Source organism: Pseudorca crassidens, chromosome 1 (genome assembly GCF_039906515.1).
Source record: "Pseudorca crassidens isolate mPseCra1 chromosome 1, mPseCra1.hap1, whole genome shotgun sequence".
Classification (NCBI taxonomy): Eukaryota; Metazoa; Chordata; class Mammalia; order Artiodactyla; family Delphinidae; genus Pseudorca; species Pseudorca crassidens.
In genome coordinates, this window is record NC_090296.1 from 93,730,106 (window position 1) to 93,753,980 (window position 23,875).

The 23,875-nt window shown below is 36.2% G+C and overlaps 1 protein-coding gene across 5 annotated transcripts in view; it reads left to right on the forward strand.

The window, feature by feature from the left end:
- Positions 1-23,875, forward strand: part of USP8 (ubiquitin specific peptidase 8) — a 98,101-nt gene that overhangs the window by 58,477 nt on the left and 15,749 nt on the right. For all 5 annotated transcript variants that reach the window (XM_067746675.1, XM_067746665.1, XM_067746650.1 and 2 more), the window contains 8 exons: positions 2,641-2,726; positions 4,379-4,541; positions 7,315-7,357; positions 9,467-9,611; positions 13,403-13,565; positions 16,896-17,040; positions 17,342-17,562; positions 20,939-21,523. In XM_067746675.1, coding sequence (XP_067602776.1) covers positions 2,641-2,726; positions 4,379-4,541; positions 7,315-7,357; positions 9,467-9,611; positions 13,403-13,565; positions 16,896-17,040; positions 17,342-17,562; positions 20,939-21,523 — 1,551 coding nt within the window. The remainder of the gene's footprint in view (positions 1-2,640; positions 2,727-4,378; positions 4,542-7,314; positions 7,358-9,466; positions 9,612-13,402; positions 13,566-16,895; positions 17,041-17,341; positions 17,563-20,938; positions 21,524-23,875) is intronic.

The window sequence follows — 23,875 nt, forward strand, 5'->3', positions numbered from 1 at the left end:
AGCTACCTTTTTTTTTTTTAACTTGAGAAGGTTGGGAGTAAATTTTAATCAGTAAGAAATTTTTCCATTTCCACAGAGTATCTATTGCATTTCCAAAGAGAGTATCTAGTTGAAAGTGGCAGGAGTTGTTCGGGTTAGGAAGCTCCCTGCAAAGGCTCAAGTAACCCAGCCTGTTACTTCATACGCTGTAGATGTTCAGTTCCTGATATTAGTAAAGGGACTGTTTCCATTTGCTCTGTCCAGGGTACCACATCTGCTTCTGTCTTAGAACTGTTTTTTGTTTTATTTTATTTAGCTTAACGTCTCCAGTGCATTTTAAGTATGTGAAGTGTTAAATTTAGTAACTATATATTTTCTGGGTTTTACCCTTTAAATCAGGAAGTGACAGGATGTAATGTGACCAGCCTTCTTCAGAAACTTACATTTTTCACTTGTTTTACACTAAGATTTAGATAAAACTTGTTAATTTAGCAAGCTCACTAGTAGAAAACACATTACATTATTGTTTACTCATTGAAAAAATTAGTTTATGAACAATTTTTTCAGGGTTATTTGAAAAGGGGGAGAAGGCAAATATATTGAAAATATTAGTATAGCAAAGTCTAGATACAGTTAGAATATTTTTAAATATCCATGGCAATCATGATAATTAATGCTAAATATTATTAGTAGTGAACCATTTTGTTTGGGAAATCATGAGAATTGCTTGAATTTGTGTGTTCAGGAGTAGGAAAGTTCTACTAAGTAAACCTAAGAAGCAAATGTTTTTAGTTGTATAAGAATTGGACTTTTTTTTTTTCTGCCAATTGTCAATACTATTGAAAATTGGAAAAAAATTATACTTACTCCAACTGTGTTCCTTTAAGAGCACAGAGAGAGGTAATTTTTTTTTTTTTAATTTATTTATTTTTGCTGCGTTGCGTCTTCGTCTCTGTGCGAGGGCTTTCTCCAGTTGTGGCAAGTGGGGGCCACTCTTCATCGCGGTGCGCGGGCCTCTCACCGTTGTGGCCTCTCCTGTTGCGGAGCACAGGCTCCAGATGCGCAGGCTCAGTAGTTGTGGCTCACGGGCCCAGTTGCTCCGTGGCACGCGGGATCCCCCCAGACCAGGGCTCGAACCCGTGTCCCCTGCATTAGCAGGCAGACTCTCAACCACTGCGCCACCAGGGAAGCCCCGAGAGAGGTAATTATTGACAAGAAACCTCATTAATATTAGGGGAGTGTCTTCTGGGAGTTTGTATCAGACATGCCCAAACATGATTTTTTCAGCATTTCAGCAGTGTTAAGGTAGGCTTTTAAATGAGTTCATGTCAAAAAATTAATAAAACAAGTTATATAAAGCAACCATACTCCAATAAAAATTAATTTTAAAAAAAGTCATAGTGTTTTTTGGTTTTACTTTGTATTTTGTTTTTATTAGAGAAATATTACAGTAATGGCTAATTTTGTTTTCTCTTAAAAAAGTATTGCATCAGAAGTCAGGACATTGTGATAATGGAAGTGATTACAGTTTCCACTGTAATTTTTAGTTGATATAATATTGAACAAACTATATACTTTTATTAAAAATTACATAATGAATGGCCCTTTTATATATTTTATCTCTAATCTAGAAGAATAAAATCAAATAAAACATGATCTACTTTTAGGCTAGATAGACAGACATAGGATAACTGTTATCAACAGATCTATCTTATCAGCTCTTCGTAACTGCCTCTCAAACAGCCAGAGATGGATATTTCTGGCCTCCTGGCCTTTCTTTTTATAACTTCTGATTACAGTATCATTTGTGATAAACTGTGTTAGTAGGCTCTATTTGCAAAGTCATAGTGATAAGTTGCGGCAAGTTAGATCCACTAGTCAGTTAGCTGAGTCTCACTGCACTACTGTCATGTTAAACCAGACTTGATTTGGAATTATCTCTGATTGCAGGATCTAATGAGTGACCCCTTAGGGACGTGATTTATTTTTTTCAATTCATTATGCTTGTTAATAAATTATGTGCTAAATCTTTTGTGTATGTATGTGTGTGTTTTAACGTAGATCATACTATTGATTTATTTTCTACCATTTGATTTTTAGTTACTCAGGGTTTCCTCAAGTGTAAAACTTGTTTTATGTCTAAAGTGATTTGACTCCAGTTGGGAGGTAGGTAGGTATTATAAAATACAGGTGGAAGGAAACATCTCAGTTTAAAACAAGTAAAACAAAACAAATTCTATGCTGTGGATCAATACAGAATTTGCTTTACTGCTTCTGAGACTAAAAGAAAAAACTAAGTAACATATTTACAGTAGGAAAATATATTTTGCTTCTAACATATATGGTTTGCTTTTTGCACTTATTAAAAAACAATAAGAATAGTATTTACACTTCGTAAAGGTGCCTTACAAATAAGAAAATTATTACCTACCGGCTTTTTTTTTTTTAACGTACTAATAGTATGAAAAAATATTTTTGAAACAATTGGAGAATAAGTTGTACACTTTTGTAGGTTTAAAGTTTTAAGAAATATTTCATTCAGTCATAATATTTTTATCTAAACTTTTGTTTATATGAACACCATAATTTTGTGTTTTTAGCATTAGTGCTATGTACAGTGGCTAGTACTAACAGTGTAAGATGGTTTTCCTATAATTTTAGGACTACTTTCATTCAATACTTGGACCTGCAAACATCAAAAAAGCTATTGAAGAAGCTGAGAGACTCTCTGAAAGCCTTAAACTCAGGTACAGACACTATTATGAAATCTTTAAAAGAATGTAAATTTAGAAGATTAAAATTATGTTTAGAATTTGTCCATTTGTATATGACCATGCATATAAATCCCAATTCCTAAGAAGAAGTCTTATATTCATGTGTTACCATTAATGTTCTTTACTGAAAATTTTTAAATGTTTAGACTAATACATTGTTAAGATAAGCATTGGTCTATTAGATTATAGCTCAGGTCCAGTTTTTTCTAAGTTTCTGACAGGATTCTTCAGAAAAACATAATATTCTCATATGCTTCATGTCATAATGTGCTACTGGACACTGGACTTGTGGGAATGAAGTATTTAATGTTAGTTTTGACTTGCCTGGTTGCAGAAGTAACATATTTTTTAAAAAAATCTAACTCTAGTATTTGTCATGACTGACTTAACAGGCTTATAAAATAATTAGAAATTAAAAACAGTATGTTTCAATTTTTAGTCATTAGTCACTCTTTAAATAACAAAATTAAAAGGGAACTATTTTTACTCCACTAGTTTTTTTAAACTTGGATCAGTTAACTGCTATAGTTACACAGGTTTTCCCCTGCTATCTGAAAGTAAAGTGTTCCTATGAAACTTTACCTAAGCCAAAATGGCGTAAGGCAAAGAAGCAACTACCTCAGGACACGTCTTGCTACAAGATGCACAAAATAAATCAAGATAAAGCACAGATGCTCACAGACACAGTTCAAAGCTATGGCAGCTTGATGCTGAGATGCTTGTGTAATTCCTGGGGAAGGAGCTTGGCGGTGCCACTCTCTGATCAGGGTGTGGCTACTTCTCTAACAGCTGGCTGCAAAACAACTGCTAAACGCTATTTTCATTTTTCACCTTTTTTCCATAAGTGAATATCCTCTTCAGATTTCTTTCGGTTAGTAAAAACAAGTACTAATGTAGGTCTTTTGTAAAAGCGAAGTGGCATAAAGAAAACGTCTGAAAAGCAGAGATACCTGTATGTATCATAGCCTTTACTTAGAAATTATCTTTTTCAACTAGTGTGTTCCTTGGTCCTTTCCACAATTACTAATCTTGGGGCTGGAATATGTTAAGGTGGATGAAGTCATTTAGAATTACTATTCTCTTTTTCCTTTAGCCAGTTAATCAACTAAGTAGAATAGAATTTCTCCTAATCTTTGGGTTACCCATTATTAACTGTTCTCTCTTAGATTGCCTAATTTTTCCCTAATCATTCTACTGCTAGCAATAATCATGTTCTTTACTCCTCTATCTTTGGGGCTTTAGGTTCTTTCACTTATTTATTGTCTGTACTTTTTTGTATTTTGAGCTATTTTATAAGTAAATCGGGCTTTATAGTTAATTTTAGGATTTTAGGATTGTTGAAATTAGTGGGAGAGAAAGAGCAAAAAAGAATATTGAACAACTTCAACTTGAGAGCATAGAGTTTCTTTTCAAGATTTTTGAGCAATTTGAAATAAATCTACAGAGGACAAATTTGTGAGTTGTGATTTATAATGGAACACTGGCAGAGTTGAATTTCAACTGGAGGGAGAAAGAATGCAGCCATAAAATACCTCGTGGCAGGATATTAACTTTATACAACTGGAAATCCTTTACTTTCCACCATCATGCCAATAAAAGACATGCTGACTTCTTTTTTCAACTAGATATGAAGAAGCTGAAGTTCGGAAAAAACTTGAAGAAAAGGACAGACAGGAGAAAGAGCAGCTGCAGAAACAGAAAAGGCAGGAAACAGGAAGAGAGGATGGTGGCACATCAGCTAAAAGTTCTTTGGAAAATGTATTGGATGCCAAAGACAAAGCCCACAAGGTATTTCAGATTTATTCTGCTAGGTAAAAAGACTGGTTCTTTTTGTCAGATGATTTGCTTAAGAAGAGTTGAGATGCCACTATATCATTCTTTTGGGCAAAAAGGATAAAATTTAATGTGTTTTTATTAGAAATTGAATTAATTATTCTAGCTTTAGTTGATTCCAGGTTTTTCTTGAAACTTCTAAAGAAATATGTTGTGTGTATTTGTTAGTTTTTAGCAGTCACTATAGACTGGAGCAGTGGAAAGAGCATTTGGGCTGTGATTCAGTATATCTGAGTTCTGGTCCCATATCAAGTCTTGCTTAACTGTTTTGGGACTCAGTTTGGCCAATTAAGATCTTGAAATAGATGATCTTTAAGGTCTCTCCTTTCTAATAAATGTAATTTACATTAGGGAAAGATTTGGTACACTATTTATTTGGTGTGAAACTTTTTTTCTATTTCTGGCGTCTCATTCTCTCCCCTTTGCTTTTTACTCCTTTCTCTGCCTGTTTCCCCTTCCTCTTTCTCTCCCTCTTGTTCCATGTGTTCAGCGACTACTTGTAGTCTTTTCAGCTACATAATTTGTTTGCCAGAAACTGTTAATGACTCAACCTGTACCTGCTAGCTGTCACTGTATCTCCTTCCCTTCACCTCCTCAGAAACTATTCTTTCTAAAATATAATTTCTTGTGCACTGTTGAAATTCATGGAAAGTTTTCCAATTTAATTTTTCTTAAGCATTTTGTAGCTTTCAACTATCACTTGTATGTGGGTTATCACTGATTTCATTAAGTAGTAGTTGAATTGCTTGTGACATTGGGCTAGGCACTATGTAGAAGGAAGTGAAGAAATCGGTCTTTTGATTTTAGGAGCTCATAATGTAAGATTAATAGTACTGCCTTAGAGACATGTTCATTTATAGGTCAAATGGCTGATATAAAAAAATACCAAGATTCCAAAGAACTGTATGAAAGGGACTTTGCAAATTCTTCATTTTGTTGCTTTTCCAACAGCAGGGCCAACTACCTTTCATTACCTTTTTTTTTGTTTCGCGTTTTTTTGTTTTGTTTTGTTTTTGCGGTACACGGGCCTCTCACTGTTGTGGCCTCTCCCGTTGCGGAGCACAGGCTCCGGACGCGCAGGCTCAGCGGCCATGGCTCACGGGCCTAGCTGCTCCGCGGCATGTGGGATCTTCCTAGACTGGGGCACGAACCCGTGCCCCCTGCATCGGCAGGCGAACTCCCAACCACTGCGCCACCAGGAAAGCCCTTGTTTAGCTTTTTTATGTTGAAAAGAGAATACAGTTAAATCCTGTCACCCAGCTTCAGTAATCAACTAACATTTGCCATGTTTTTTTATCTGCACCTCTCACGTCTTCAGTCAAATTCCAGACAACATATCATTTTACCCCTAAATATTTCAGTATGCATCTCAAAGAAAGGAGCATTTTTTTAAGCTTTTTTTTTAAAAAATTTTATTTTTGGCTGCATTGGGTCTTTGTTGCTGTGTGTGGGCTTTCTCTAGTTGCAGCTCTAGTTGCTACTCTTCGTTGTGGTGTGCGTGCTTCTCATTGCAGTGGCTTCTCTTGTTGCGGAGCATGGGCTCTAGGTGCACGGGCTTCAGTAGTTGCGGCTTGCGGGCTCTAGAGCGCAGGCTTAGTAGGTATGGCACGCGGGCTTAGTTGCTCCGCAGCATGTGGGATCTTCCCGGACAAGGGCTCGAACCTGTGTCCCCTGCATTGGCAGGCAGATTCTTAACCACTGTGCCACCAGGGAAGTCCAAAAGGAACATTTTATTAATAACCGCAGTGCTATTTTCCCACCTCACAAAATTAACAATAATTCCCTGATATAATCTAAAGCCCAGTCTATTCAGATATTTTACCCACTTGCTCATAATGATTTTTCAGAGTCAGTATGTTTGAATCAGGATCCAAACAGGGTCCACTCATTGTCTTTTGGTTGCAATTTCTCTTAAGTCTCTCTAGCATTCTCTGATTGAGTTTCCTTCTCATTTTTCATTTCCTGCATTTGGCTTTTTATTACTGGATCAGTTCTGTAAAATCAGCCACATTGTAGGTTTGTCTGATTACTTCCTCCTTATGTCACTTAACTTGTTCTTCTGTCTCCTATATTTCCTGTAGGCTGGAAGTTCAATCTAAAAGCTTAATTAGATTGAGGTTCAGTTTTTGTTTTTTGGCCAGAATGCTTCATAGGTGATACTATGTACTGCATACTGTATCATATTAGGAGGCACATAATATACACTTCTTTTCTTTTTTACTTTTAGTGATGTAGAAATTGATCAGTAGGTTCTAGTGGGGTCCTTAGTTTTCCCATCTATGAAATGAGTTAGTACCTTAGAGAATTATCGCATGTTATCTTGGTTAGGAAATGCAAATTTATAAAACTTTGTATCACTTCATTTTCCTTTAATTCTGTAATGGAGGACACTGAAGGGATTGACCAGAATTTTAATTTCATTATAAGAAGTGCTCTCTTGTTAAGTTAAATACTAAATTTCTCTAATAATCTGTGCTTTGAAATCATATTTGGTCTTTCACTGGAGAAAATGACATATGATTGTGATATGCTACTAGTTAATTTTAGTTATCAGAGTAATCTGTTAATGCCATTACTGTTCATCTGTATTTTTATAAAATGCCAGTACTCTGCACATTTCATTTCCTAGAAGGCTTTCAGTTTCAAAGAAGTATTAAAGTTGAACTTTTTCTTTCTATAAAAATGTGTGTTTCTATTAAAGTTGAAACTTTTTTTTCTTATGAAATAGATAAATGGTGAAAAGAGTGAAAAAAATGAGACTACAGAGAAAGGTAAGTGTGCACAGAAAGAGGGAGTTCTTTTAGGCTATTTTTGAGATCTCTTAATCAGAATAAGCTTCAGATTTTACACAGTGAGATTCTTAGCATTGTGTTTAGTTTATGAGCTTTATCATTTTTCCTAACCTGTACAATAATATGAAAATATATTATATTCTGTATTTACATGTCATGGGGAATATTTATGGTAATGTGCATTTGAAAACATGAAAACCACAGTTGGTACTTGTCATTGCTTTTTTTCAAGATATAGTTTAGCATAGTGGTTAAGAGCATGGACTCTCAGAAGTCAGACTTCCTAGGTTTGAATACAGGCTCCTCTGAGTTTGCATGTCATCTTGAGCTTATTACTTCACCTTTCTACTTCAGTTTCGCCATCTGTAAGGTGGGAATAATAATCGCATCTATTTCATAGTGTTATTGTGAGAATTGACTGAGTTAATATATGTGACACTCTTACAACACAGTAAACTGCATATAAGTAGCTGTTAGTACTTATGACTTTAAGTGGAAAACTTAAAATATTTAAAGGCTTTTTCACTCCCCTCAAAAAAAATCTAAACCAGTAATTTGGATGTTATCCGTAGGTGGTGTTGATGCTCCAGTAACAAGTACGTGACCTAAACAACAAGACTTATTAGGCAATTGTCTAAGTTTTCCTCTCTCAGAAAAGGTTTAATTTAAACATTAATTGTATGTAACACTAAAATTATCTATTTAAAATGTTTCCATACAACAATTTAAAAAATAAAACTGTGAGTGTAGTAAGGTACCTTCCTAAAAGCTGTTATCAATTCATTCTTAGTTGTTTTTTTTTATATATACATTTATTTATTTTATTTATTTATTTTTGGCTGCTTTGGTTCTTTGTTGCTGTGTGCGGCTTTCTCTAGTTGCGGTGAGCAGGGGCTGCTCTTTGTTGCAGCGTGCGGGCTTCCCATTGTGGTGGCTTCTGTTGTTGCGGAGCAGGGTCTTCAGTAGATGTGGCACGTGGGCTCAGTAGTTGTGGCTTGCAGGCTTTAGAGCGCAGGCTCAGTAGTTATGGCGCACGGGCTTAGTTGCTTCGCGGTATGTGGGATCTTCCCGGGCCAGGGTTCGAACCCGTGTCCCCTGCATTGACAGGCGGATTCTTAACCACTGTGCCACCAGGGAAGCCCTAAGATTAGTTTTTATCCACATGTTCCTTTGTATCTCACCCTGCTTAGGTGTTGCATGTCTTGGTGGTTTGTTCTCCGCTTTAGATTGTTTTGTTATCAGAATGATCTTGATGGTTAGAAAGGGAAGTAAGATGGTTATTAGCAACTGGGTATTTTAGCTTAGGAGATGGTGTGACTGTGTTCTTCGTACAGCTTACTGCTGAAATAGTTCTTTCCATATTTAAGCTTCCTTTTAGTGCTTTTTAATCTTTCACTTCAGGTGGTAGAACCTGGAAGAGGAAAATAGCAACATAGGGAATATTTATTTTGGCTAAATATTAAAGGGCTAGATATTAAACATTTTAGGCTTGGGGGGCCCTGTTGTCCTTTCATGGAAGCAGCCATAGACCATATGTAAACAAATGAGTGTAGCTGTGTTCCAGTGAAAATAACTGGCCATAGTTTACCAACCCCAGATGTGGAACACAGATAACAAACTTTTGGCTTATTATTCTAGGAAACCTATAAGTTTTTCAGATAGCCCCCATAAGACCCCATGGAGACTTTAAAAAAAGAATTTAGAGCCTTTCAAGAACTTTTGAACCACAGGTATTTCTTCTGGTTGACATTTCTCAAATAGCTTGATTTTTAAAAATAGAATATTTTCATGAGACACCCATACTAATTTATTTTATACAGCAGCAGAGCCCACACCAGATGTAGTTGTAACATCACCAGCAAGTTTTGGTATTTAAGTCTTTATAAACAAAGCATTGAACTAGTTTTTTGATAAATGTCAAAAACATAAATTGTATTTAAAATTAGTTTAAAAGATAATAAATAATATGACAGAATAACAAGTATATGACACTTCTAGGAAAAGCTATGCTTGTCCTGTATTTAGTGATATAATAGCACACGGAACTAGGTGTTTCTTGTCACTTATATTGTCTCTCTCGATTCCAAGGAGCAATCACAGCAAAGGAGCTTTACACAATGAGGATGGATAAAAACATCAGCTTGATTATAATGGATGCTCGAAGAATGCAGGATTATCTGGATTCCCATATTTCAAATTCTCTCAGTGTTCCTGAAGAAGCCATCAGTCCAGGGTGGGTCGCTGTATATTTAGATAAAATGGTAAACTGTGGACAGTAGTAAATATTACTACTTAGCATCCAAGCTAAATGTGATAAAAGTAGTCTTTTCTTTTCCTGTGGACCTTTTCATTCTTTACTCCTTAGTGGCACACCTTACCCTTTCTGAAGGGTACTGTAAAGGACATTCCAGTTTGGCTGTTTTTTCTTATCTGTGGCATTTGGAGTCTTACTAGAAGAGAAATGAAACTCCCTTGTGTGTCCTCTTTCCCCAGGTGTTTGTTGACTAATTTCTCCTGCTATTTTTTATTTGAATTGCTTCCTATTTTGAAATTCCCCATACTATTATCTGTGGTAAAAGATTACACAAATACTTTTTCGAAGAAGAAGCAGGATAGCTAAGTGATTAAGAAAAAATACAGGCTCTAAAATCAGACTATATTTAGACTATATAACTCCGTCTCTCATTAGCTACATTACTTCTAGCTAGTGGCCTAACCTCTCTAAGCCCATGTTTCCATCTGTGAAATGGGAATAATGATAGTACCTATCTCAGAAGTTTTGAGAAGTTTAAATGACAAATTTTATTTATGCACACAGATAACACAGTGCCTGGCATTAGTAAGACTTACTAAAAAAATACCTTTTTCTTTCTTTTTTGATAAGAAGGCCTTTAACCTATTAAATAATTTAAAGTTACTTGCATGAATATATGGTATATTAAAAACTATCATAATAGCGATAGGGCTAAAACTCCAGCCCAGGGCTATTTTCAACTATTATGAGTGTTATAAAAATTATATAACCTCTCTAGGTCTTAGTTTATGGGACTGGATTAGTTAAAATCTATGGTCTATTCCAGTACTAACTTACGCAACGTTAAAAAGATACATTTTTAAAGTTAAGTAATAAAATTTGCATAGTTTTTAGCATATTGCCGAGGCTTATGAATGTTCGACCTGAAGAATAAAGTGCTTTGTAAGTATGCTATTTAAAAATGAGATTAGAAAGGAAAACAAAAAATTAAAAAAAGAAAGACAAGAAATTTTTTTTAAATAAAATAAAAATTTTAAAAGGAAAAAAAATGCGATGAGGGTGCATAGTCTAATCAAGTAGGTATGAATATATTTCTGGGATTTGAAAAGAGAAAGTTATGATTAATCTTTGATGATCTAATCTTTACTGACAGAAAGCTGGTGACTTTTATTAACTGTTTCCCAAAATGTGAGAATTTGACTAATGTGAAACTCAAGATGAGTTTAGGTTGAAGATTGAAGATGAATTGCCAAGAAATATGAAAAGATGAAATACCAAGAAAATTATTACCTTTTAATTTCTGTTTCAGTCCTTCTGAATTAGTTAAAAGAAATTTCAATTTGGTGCTAGCATTCCTTTTTAGTATTTGATAATATCCCTTTCTTACCAGAGAGCAGGCCTCAGAGCTCACTGTAGGCAACAGTATCTTCAGCTAGCTGATGGTGAATACTATATTACTAGTTTTTCATTGTCTGTTTTAAAATTTTAATACAGCATAATATACACACAAAATCACTCGTATCCTCAGTATTTAGCCCAGTCAGTTTTCAAAAACTGAATGCATCCATTTACCTAGCATCTGGACCAAGAAACAGAACATTACCATCATTGCAGAAGCCTCTCTTATGCCACCTGTCAGTGGCTACACTTATCCCCACCCACCCAAGGGAACCACCAACAGAATAGATTTGTTTTTGTAGTTTATATAAACGGAACCATACAGTCTAAAGTCTTTTATGTCTGGCTTCTTGTACACAACCTTATGTTATGAGAGTCATGTATATTATTGTGTGTAGTTGTAATTTATTGATTCTCATTGCTATATGGTGATCTATTATGTGAACATAGCATAATTTACTGATCTGTTTTATTTACTTTTAGGATTATCCTTTATTTATTGGATATGATGCTATTTTCCATGTATATAGGAATATAAATTTTCCTGTTAAAACAAATTTAAGTAAAGGATCACTTTCAGTTAAATAATTAAATTAAAACGTTACACAGTAGACAAGGTAGAGCAGAGTTGCAGCAGCTTGTGAAGGGGTTACATGAAAGACTGAAGTTTGGGGAGTACTGACTGATATTATTGTTTCCCAAACTAGTATTCTGCAGAATACTAATGTTGAGTTTTTAGACAGAGTGATTTAGGCAAGTATATCCATAGTGTCAGAAATTGTCCTTAAGAATATCATGTTTCAATTTTTCTCATTCTTTGTTGACCAAGCATCCTTCTAATCTCTACATATCAAGTGAGACTTATTACGAAACAGTATTTTTTTTATTTTTTACGGTACGCGGGCCTCTCACTGTTGTGGCCTCTCCTGTTGCGGAGCACAGGCTCCGGACGCACAGGCTCAGCGGCCATGGCTCACGGGCCCAGCCGCTCCACGGCATGTGGGATCTTCCCGGACTGGGGCACGAACTCGTGTCCCCTGCATCGGCAGGCGGACTCTGAGCCACTGTGCCACCAGGGAAGCCCCGGCAATAAATCTTAAAATGTGTATCTGCTGTTGATAAGTGCTATGGAGATGGTTATGTCAAGTGTGTATGTTGGGGTGAGCATTGAAATTTTTAATCCATGAAGGCTTCATGGAGAAGTTATTCCTGGGCTAATCTTGAGATAAGGGAAATGAGTGATGCAGTTATCTGAGGGAAGAGGGTTCCTGACAGAGGGGTCAGTAGGAGCAGAGGTAATTAGGCAGGTGCATACCTGCATAAACCAGGAATTACAAGGGAGCCAAGGGTGGAGTGGAGAAAGGGGGAGTAAGTTAGTAACTAGTGATGAGGAAGTTGAAGTAATAGGACTGGAGAGAGGGGCCATGCATCGGGCCATGGGAAGGCCTTTAGGTAAGAACTTAAGCTTTTGTGTGAGTGAAGGAGATCGTGAACAGCATGCTTTAGTGTAGAGTTGGTATTGTTCACAGGTGATGATGTAGAAGGCAGCACAGCACAACAGCTGAGAGCATAGACGTGAGCCAGGTTGCCTGAATTTGAATTCTGGCTCCACTTGGCAACTGTAACCTTGGGTAGGTTACTTAACCTCTTTGGGCCTGTTTCCTCATCTGTAAAATGAGGATAATAATGCCTGTTTTATAGGAGTGTAGTGAGGATCTAGTGAGAGTCAATGAGAATAAAACATTTAGAATAGCACCTGGCACATAGTAAATGCTGTATGTGTTTGTTAATAAGCATTTTGTTATTTGGTTAACGATTAATTATCTCTATAGGTATAAGAGAACTGAAATATAAACAGTGTTACCCACGTGCTCCCACCACCACCATTTATTTATATTTGGCTGAGACATACTCAGATGACTTCCTGTGTTTTCATTTTTGGCCCTTTTTTTTTTTACATAAAGGGTCAACTGAGTCTATTTATTTCAGTCTTTAATAATTACTAAAATATATTCCAATATTATGCAGTGGTAAAGGTGTTAAACACTTTAGGCTATATACTATCTTAACATACAGTCTGACCTTAGAAAGGAAGCTGTCTTAATGTTTGCTATGGTATGGGGAAATTTCCTGGCAGTCCAGTGGTTAGGACTTCAAGCTGTCACTGATGAGGGCCCTGGTTCGATCCCTGTTCGGGGAACTAAAATCCCATAAGCCCCGCAGCATGGCCAAAAACAAAAACAAAAACAACAAACAAAAAAAACGTTTGCTATGGTATGATAAAGACTGAAGAACAAAACTCAGTGTCTTATATTAGTATGTTAGGACCTCTCATCTACTTTTGCCCCAATACAAATGTTAATACATTTCAGAGTCACTGCTAGTTGGATTGAAGCAAACCTCCCAGATGATTCTAAAGACACGTGGAAGAAGAGAGGGAATGTGGATTATGTGGTACTTCTTGACTGGTTTAGTACTGCAAAAGATTTACAACTTGGAACAACTCTGCGGAGTCTGAAAGATGCACTTTTCAAGGTTAGCAAGTTTCCTTGTTAGTTTACTGTAATTGCAAGCCTTCTCTGGTTGTTAGAAAGGTATGTCGACTAGTTGATTATCTTAAGGACATGAAGATCCGACATGCTTTGGTTGTAGACTTTTAAAAAATTCACATTTAAAAGACCAGTTTTGACTCACCCAATAACAATAAACTGATCTTTATAAAGTAGGATATTCGAATTTTCCAAAACATAAATTGTCTGGAAAAAAGTGTTATTTTTTGTTATGAACATAAAGGCAAAGAAAAAGCCACTAAGGAAAAAGAGATTGATAGATTTGACTTAATAAAATAAAAACTTAGGTGTGCAAAAAAATACCAGATTTGAAGGCAGAAGACAAAAAAAAATATTTGCAACAAATATGGCAGTGATTTAGAACACCTGAAATCTGAAGAGCTTTTGCGTATAAATAAGAAAATTACTTAAGATAAAATGTTGAAATAAGCAGTGGACACAGATAGACGTGAACAGAAGAAGATATGCAAGTGACAAAAACATAAAAATGTCAACTTGACTAGTAATCAGAGAAATGCAGATTGAAACAGTAAATGCCACTTTCATGATCAAATTAACAAAGATAAAAAATAATACTCGGTTTAATTCGTTAAATTATTAAACAATAATAGCACTGAATGCTGGTGAGCATGGGTAAGTATAAAACTCAGTCTTCTGGTAGGAGGGTCAATTGATGGAACATTGCCCTCCAGGAGAGTAATCTTAAAAGCCTTGAAACAAATCATGCTTCAAAGTAAGGAATCTAGAAATATACCCAGATACAGGTCAACATGTGAGATTGCCAATATTCAACTACAGTTAAGTCCCCTACATACGAACGAGTTCCGTTCCAAGAGCGTGTTCGTAAGTCCAATTTGTTTGTAAGTCCAACAAAGTTGGCCTAGGTACCCAACTAATACAATTGGCTATATAGTACTGTACTGTATTAGGTTTATAATACTTTTCACACAAGTATTACATAAAAAACAAACACAAAAAAATAAAACATTTTTAATCTTACAGTACAGTACCTTGAAAAGTACAGTAGTATAACACAACAGCTGGCATACAGGGGCTGGCATCGAGTGAACAGGCAAGAAGAGTTACTGACTGGAGCAGGGAGAGGAGGTGGGAGATGGGAGAGCAGAAGAATCGTCAGCAATAGGAGACGGAGGGCAAGATGCAAGTTCACTCATTCCTGACTTTGATGGAATGCACATTTATATCTTTGAAAGTTCGCAACTTGAAGGTTCGTGTGTAGGGGATTTGACCTAAAAAAGTGGCAGCTTCATAAAGTTACCTGAAAGTTTAGTGTATGATAAAGATGACATAACAGATCAGTGAGGAAAAGATGGATTGAAATAACTGGTTTGAGGACAGCTGGCTAATCAGCAAGTAAAAGAAAGGGGATCCCTACCTTATTTCTTAGACCACACTAGATTCCAAATGGGTAAAAGGTATAAATATGTTGATTCAAACAATGAACTACTAGGAAAAAGCATTGATAAGTTTTTTTTGTTTTATTTTTAAATTTATTTATTTATTTATTTATTTTTGGCTGTGTTGGGTCTTCATTTCTGTGCAAGGGTTTTCTCTAGTTGTGGCAAGTGGGGGGCCACTCTTCATCGCGGTGCGCGGGCCTCTCACTATCGCAGCCTCTCTCGCTGTGGAGCACAGGCTCCAGACGCGCAGGCTCAGTACTTGTGGCTCATGGGCCTAGTTGCTCCGCGGCATGTGGGATCTTCCCAGACCAGAGCTCGAACCCGTGTCCCCTGCATTAGCAGGCAGATTCTCAACCACTGCACCACCAGGGAAGCCCCTGATAAGTGTTTTTATTACCTTGATCCTGAACCAAGAGGCTAATATTTTTGACGGTGTTAAAAACACCACAAATAAAGTAAAAAGTCAATTAAGGGAAAATATTTGTAACAAATATGACAAAGACCTATTTTCTTTAATATTCAGAGTACATTCACTGTTTACCAAGAAAATAGCAAATTCTATAGAAAAATGAGCAAAAGATGAGATTAGTTAAGCCATAGACTATAAAGGGTTAATAAACATGAAAATATGTTCAGCTTCACAAATAAGTACTAATGAAAACAACCTGGGCTTCCCTGGAGGCACAGTGGTTAAGAATCTGCCTGCCAACGTAGGGGACACAGGTTCAAGCCCTGGTCTGGGAAGATCACACATGCCGCAGAGCAACTAAGCCCATGCGCCACAACTACTGAGCCTGTGCTCTACAGCCCACGAGCCACAACTACTGAGCCCACGTGCCACAACTACTGAATCCCACGCACCTAGAGCCTGTGCTCCACAACAAGAGAAGCCACCGCAATGAGAAGCCCGCGCACCGCAACGAAGAGTAGCCCCCGCTCGCCGCCACTAGAGAAGAGCCGGCACACAGCAATGAAGATCCAACACAGCCAAAATAAATTAATTAATTAATAAAATAAAATAAAACAACCCACTTTATGTCCACCAGTTTGATAAAAATTATAAAGACTTATAATGGGCATTCTCATACACTGTTGATAAATGTGTAAATTGGTATTGTCTTTTTGAAGGGCAGTTTGGTGGCATCTACCAAACTTGTAAGCCAACAGTTCTCCTAGGAAATTATTGTACAGAATACACAAACATATTTTTAAAAGATCATTTCAGAGATTAGCAATATACATTAAAAGCCTTAAAATGTTCATGACCCTTGGCTTAGCAGCTCCACTTGTGCGGATTTTCCCTAATGGAGTTGATTGGGTATGTACATGTATGAGGAGCTTTAGTTTTTATCTCACCATTGTTTATAATTAAATAGGAAAAATAATAATTGTTCAAATGATTGATTCAGTTTTGGCATGTGTGTGTGTATGTCTGTATAAGATACAATATTTGTTCATTACAGATGATGAGACAGTTCTTTATTAATAACAGATGCTCATATAAGAGAAAAGCAGCATAAGTTTCATTGTTTTATAAAAATAAAATTTAAAAAGAAGTATGTCTATGTAGAAAACTAAAAATAAACTCTAAAATGTTAAAGTGGTATCTCTGGGTGATGAGGTTATAGAAGATTTTTATTGTATTTTAAGTTGTTTTCCTATTTTTCTTCTAAGATCATGGATTACTCGTGTGGTTTTAAAAACCTGATCTATCCATTTGTTTCACTTAATGCTGAATTTTGAATTCAGCTCTCTTTTTTTTAATCATTTAGAAGATGAATCTTTTAAGAGCAATTTTAATATTCAGTTTTGTTGTGTTTTTAGCTGTCAAGAGGCTGCCTCCATGTTAAACATACTATTTCCTTATTTTATAGTGGGAAAGTAAAACTGTCCTGCACAATGAGCCTTTGGTTTTAGAAGGAGGCTATGAAAATTGGCTCCTTTGTTATCCACAGTATACAACAAATGCTAAAGTCACTCCACCCCCACGAGGCAAGAATGAAGAGGTGTCTGTCTCATGTATGTATGTGAAAATTTTTGTTTAAAATTGCTTCAGTAAAATAAACTTTATTTATGTTCTCAGGGTAATGTTTTTGGTTGTGTGTGCATTTGTCCTGTCAGATAGCAGTTTGCTTTTAGGCATAAAAATACAAGATGTCCCCATCCTGGAAGTTAATGTTTATTAATTCTTTAAGGCTGTTGTGGCTGTCACCTCTTAGTTTACATTTAACTATCACATATAACATGCATGAGATATGAAGTACTGTTTATGGGGTTTGCTTTTCTTTTAAAAATATTTTTATTCTTTTGGGGATTTTAGTGGATTTTACTTACCCCTCACTGGAAGAATCAGTTCCTTCTAAACCTACTGCCCAGATGACACCTCCTACAGAAGTCAATGAAAACACAGAATTGATAAACAATCAAGATGAGAGAGTGGGACCACTGAATATATCAACTCCAGTTGAACCAATTGCTGCTTCTAAATCTGATGTTTCACCCATAATTCAGCCAGTGCCTATTATAAAGAATGTTCCACAGGTATGTTCTTGATTTTCTTTTAACTTTTGTCTCTTTATTTTAATATTATATTAAATATATAGTATAGAAATATGTATCTAGCATATATATGCCTTCAGTATTTTAGAAAGAAAAATATTGAGAAATATCTATATGTTTTGGTACCTTTTTTGCTATAAAAAATTTTCATTTTAATTGTCTTACTGCCACAGCAATATTAGAATAACTAATTGGAAGGATTTTAAACCCAGCTGGGTCCATTTAGTACAGGCAGTACTAATGAAAGACAGTATTAGCACAGTGAAGTTGAACAACACTTTCAGGTGTTTTTTATTATAATTTAATTCATAGTATTTTCCCAAATAATTTGGCTTATAGATGATAGGTATGTGATGTCAATATTTTGGTTTTGAAATAGTATTTTAGTTCCATTTCCTTAGAATTTGACACATAAATAACAGGCATTTTTTATCAATAATTATTTAAAAGAGTTTAAATAAAAGATGTTACAATAGGGGGCTTTCCTGGTGGCACAGTGATTAAGAATCTGCCTGCCAGTGCAGGGGACACGGGTTCGAGCCCTGGTCCAGGAAGATCCCACATGTCACGGAGCAACTAAGCCCGTGCACCACAACTGCTGAGCCTGTGCTCTAGAGCCCGCGAGCCACAACTACTCAGCCCGCATGCCACAACTACTGAAGCCCGCGTGCCGAGAGCCTGTGCTCCCAACAAGAGAAGCCATCACAATGAGAAGCCCGCGCACCGCAACGAAGAGTAGTCCCCACTCACCGCAACTAGAGAAAGCGCGCACGCAGCAACGAAGACCCAACGCAGCCAAAAATAAAATAAATAAATTTATTTTTTAAAAAAAGATGTTACAATAAAAAACTTGTAGCATCTTTCTCTTCATTAGATTTTACTTAAAGGAAGGTTAACTGATTCTTTCCTGTGTGTTTTCCAACAAGATTTTTTAGCATTTACTTTTAATTTTTTTTCCTCAGGTATATTTAAATAGTATTTCACATTTGAAGTGGATGACATCTGGTTTGTGGAGCAGAAAATTAGTCATTTTTTTGTTGTAAAATGAAGTGGTTCATTTCTTCATTTTTTATGGCCTGCTTTTAATATTTCTGATTAAATCTTAAGACTAAATAGTATTTGAATAAATTATTCTTAAAATGGAAATTTAAGAAATTTTAAAAAGGGCTTCCCTGGTGGCGCAGTGGTTGAGAGTCCGCCTGCTGATGCAGGGGACATGGGTTCGTGCCCCGGTCTGGGAAGATCCCACATGCCGCGGAGCGGCTGGGCCCGTGAGCCATGGCCACTGAGCCTGCGCATCGGAAACCTGTGCTCTGCAACGGGAGAGGCCACAACAGTGAGAGGCCCACGTAACGCCCAAAAAAAAAAAAAAAAGAAATTTTAAAAAGAGCTTATGATATTGCACTTCCTTTCAACTTAATCAACATGTTATTTGCACGCTAATCCCTTCGTGACTTTCCGAGATATGTACAATTTATCAAACACATTTTGAGGATTTCCTATATGAAACAAAATATGAAGGTTTACAAATATGGGTCATCCATGGATTCTGTCTGATGTTTAGGAGAGACATGGACAAAATCAACCATAGCATAATGCAGAATATCCTAACTGTTTTTAATAGTCACTAGAGCACACAGCAAAGAGAGAAATTCTGACTGAGAGTGGGTATCATCAGGGGGTCTTCATGGAGGAGGTAGTATTTTTATCTGAGTTTTAAGGATTGAATAGGATTTGAGAAACAAGTGGAAAATTGTATGACTGAAGGCACAAAGCATGTTCTGGGGTCAGTGAGTAGTTTTGACATGCTTGGGCACAGCTCTCAGTTGGAGACAGGTGAGTGTGATAGTAGATAAGATTGGAAAAGTGGACAGAAGTCATCAGGAGAGACTTGGATCTCTTGGAATTTTATCCTGTAGGCGAAAGGAAAGCATTTAAAAGAATTTTAAACTTGAAAGTAACAAGATCATAGCTATGCCTTTAATATGAGTGGAAAATGGATTGTTGCCAAAATATGGATGAAAACATTTATTTTGGTTCTTGTTCACCTTTTATTAACCTCATTCTCATAGTGGTCCTTCCACTTCATTCTCAAATAAATTTAGAAAAGGGGGCGGGGAATAGTTTCATTTTTACTGAAGAGTCAAAAAGAGAAGTAAGGAGCAAAGGAATGATTCCTTCTTCCTATGGTAGTGTTTCTAATGGAAAAACATAGTTCATTTTGTAAGAACACTACACAGGTTGTTACTGGCAGATATTCTCATTTTTGTTTCAGTAAACTTCATTCTCAAGAAATGATGTTAGGGTCACTTTTAACAATTTTGTATGGTTAGTATGTTGTTAAATTGAGATAATTACTCAGTTTGTCTTTAGTATCTTATCTCTTATGAAAGTTGTTATGGAATATTTTATTCATTTGCCCTGCAACATTTATTTACTAAGTGTCAGGCACAATCTCTACCCTCCTGGAGCTTATGTGCTCAGAGGGAGGAAAGATTTTAAACAGACAATTATAGTTATTTAATCAGAATCCCAGTAAGTACTATGAGGGAAAAGAATAGGGTATTATGAGGGCATATATCAGGGAACATGGCTAGTCTTAGGAATCAGGGAAGTGTTTAAGGAAGAGATATTTAAGCCAAGATCTAATGTTGTGGTGGGGATTATCTAGATGAATAGCTGGTATAAAGACCTGAGTTGGGAAGGAGCATGGCATCTTTGAGGAATTAAGTGGAGGGAGGTAAGTATGGCTGGTGTAACAAGTAGTATGAGATAAGACTGGGGAGATAGGCAGAAGTGAGACCACACAGGCATGGCAAGGATTTTAGATGTAATCTAAGTACAGTGAGTGGCTATTTAAAATAAGGTTTTAAGTAGGTGGTTGGATTTGTGCTTTAAAATGATTACTCTGGTAACAGTGTGGAGAAATAAATTTTCTGGTTTGAGCAACTATTTGCATAGTGGTCACACCCATGTGTTTGTGGGGCGAAATCATGAATTCTGTTTTGTCCGTTTTAGGTTTGTGGTATATGTGAGACACTCACATGAAGATATTGAGTAGGCAGTTGGTTATGTAGAAATGGAACATTAGGTATGCCCAGGTCTGGGTTTTATGTTTTAGAGTGAACTCTTCATGTACAGAACATATCAGTGTATTGAAAGTGTGGAATCAAGAGGACGTAAGTGCCAAGTGCCTTCTGAGAAATCTTGACATTGGATAATTTACAAGTAGATGTTTTGGTAGATGTTGTCTCCACACAGTGATGGTTCTTTTATCACAACTTGATATCAAGAACTGAGGTTACCATGTTCCTGGATTTTGACAAAAGTATGTTTTTCTCTGTTTTTGTTGATATAGATTGATCGTACTAAAAAACCGGCAGTCAAATTGCCTGAAGATCATAGAATAAAATCTGAAATTACAGATCATGAGCAACAGTCTCCTCAGAATGGAAAAGTTGTTCCTGATCGGTCCACAAAACCGGTATTTCCCCTTCCAACTGCCATGTTAACAGATGAAGAAAAAGCTCGTATTCATGCAGAAACTGCTCTTCTAATGGAGAAAAACAAACAAGAAAAAGAACTTAGAGAAAGGCAGCAAGAGGAACAGAAAGAGAAACTGAGGAAAGAAGAAGAAGAACAAAAAGACAGGAAGAAACAAGAAGCTGAAGAAAATGAAATCACAGAGAAGGAACAAAAAGCAAAAGAACAAATGGAAAAGAAAGAAAGTGAACAGGCCAAGAAAGAAGATAAAGAAACCTCAGCAAAGAAGGGCAGAGAAATAACAGGAGTAAAAAGACAAAGTAAAAGTGAACATGAAACTACTGATGCCAAGAAATCTGTGGAAGATAGGGGGAAAAGGTGTCCAACCCCAGAAGTGCAGAAAAAGTCAACAGGAGATGTGCCCCATGCCTCTGTGGCAGGAGATTCCAGTTCAGGCAAGGTAAGCAGAAACAAACAGTACAAGTTGCCAACTAAGTGTAATAAAATGTATATAAATAAATAATAAAATGTATATAAAAAGATGACACCAGTAGCATTCCATAAACAGGGCAGGCATTTTAAGTAATTTTCTTAGGAGATGATAGATTTGTACTGATCCACCTACATTTGCTTACCTACTGTTATTTGATTGGTTGGGAATGGAATTGCTTTTTGTGTCTATGAAATGCAACATATTTTCGATAATTGAGATAAATAGCTACGTTCTTCATTTTATTTTACTAAATTTATTTATTTATTTTTGGCTGCATTGGGTCTTCGTTGCTGCGCATGGGCTTTTCTCTAGTTGCAGCGAGCAGGGGCTACTCTTTGTTGCAGTGCTCGGGCTTCTCATTGTGGTGGCTTCTCTTGTTGCGAAGCATGGGCTCTAGGTGCAAGGGCTTCAGTAGTTGTGGCGCATGGGCTCGGTAGTTGTGGCAATTAACAATGCCTTTCCCTTTTGAACACTAAACTAAATAAGTGTTTTGGGTTTTTTTAATCCTACTTTATTTTTTTCCTTCTAGTTATATTGAGATATTAATGACATACAGCACTGTATAAGTTTAAGATGTACAGCATAATGATTTGACTTACATACATCATGAAATAATTATCACAGTAAATTTAATGAATACCCATCATCTCATAGAGATACAAAATTAAAGAAACAGTAAAAAAAAAATTGTGTGATAAGAACTCTTAGGATTTACTTACTTAACATCTTTCATATGTAATGTACAGCAGTGTTGAGTATATTTGTCATGTCGTACATTACATCCCCAGTACTTACTTACCTTATAACTGGAAGTTTGTACCTTACAATTACCTTCATCCAGTTCCCCCTACTCCCACCTCCGATAAACACAAATCTGATCTTTTTTCCTATGTGTTTGTTTGTTTTTGAAGTATAAATGATTTATAACGCTGTTAGTTCCTGTTACACAACATAGCAATTTGGTATTTCTATACGTTTCAAAATGATCACCGTAATAAGTCTAGTTACGATATGTCACCATACAAGGATACATAGCTATTGACTATATTCCCCACACTGTATATATTTCATCCCTGTGAAATTTATTTTGCAACTGAAAGTTTATACCTCTTAATCTCCCTCACCTATTTCTTTCCTCCCCACACTGTCCTCCCCTATGGCAACCACCTGTTTGTTCTCTGTATCTATAACTGTTTCTGTTTTATGTTTGTTCATTTGTTTTTTAGCTTCTACATGTAAGCGAAATCATACAATATTTTATCTTTTTGGGGCTGACTTATTTCACTTAGCATACTACCCTCTAGGTCCATCCATGTTGTCACAAGTGGCAAGATTTCATTCTTTTTTTTTTTTAATGGCTGACTAATGGGCACCTGGGTTGCTTCCATATCTTGGCTATTATAAATAATGCTGCAATGAATATAGGGGTACATATATCTTTTCTAATTACTGGTTTTGGTTTCTTTGGATAAATAACCAGGAGTGGAATTGCTGGATCATATGGTAGTTCTATTTTTCAGATTTTAAGGACTCTTCATACTGTTTTTCATAGCGACTGTACCAATTTACATTCCCACCAACAGTGTTGTAGTAAGGCTCCTTTTTCTCCACGTTCTCGCCGATACTTGTTATTTGTGGTCTTTTTGATAATAGCCATTTTGACAGGTGTGAGGTAATATCTCATTGTGGTTTTGATTTGCATTTCCCTGATGACTGGTGATGTTGAGCATCTTTTCATGTGCCTGTTGGCCATCTGTATGTGTTCTTCAGAAAAATGTCTATTCAGATCCTCTGCCCATTTTTAAATCAGGTTTTTTGTTTCTTTGATGTTGAGCTGTCTGAGTTCTTTGTATAATTTGGATATTAACCCCTTATCAGATATTATCATTTGCAAGTATCTTCTCCCATTCAGTAGGTGGCCTTTTCATTTTGTTGTTAGTTTCCTTCTCTGTGCAAAAGCTTTTTAATTTGATCTAGTCAAAATTTGTTTATTTTTGCTTTTGTTTCCTTTGCCTGAGGAGACATATGCAAAAAAATATTACTAAGACCAATGTCAAAGAGTGTTCTGCCTGTGTTTTCTTCTAGAAGTTTTATGGTTTCAGGTCTTACATTTAAGTCTTTAATCCATCTTGAATTTATTTTTGTGCATGTTGTAGGAGAATAGTCTAGTTTGATTCTTCTGCATGTAGCTGTCCAGTTTTTCCAACACCATTTTTGTTTTGTTTTTTGGGTTTCTTTTGTTTGTTTTACATCTTCTCTCTTGGTTTTTTTGTTTGTTTGTTTGGTTTTGGTTTTGTTTTTTGGGGGGCTGCTTCACAC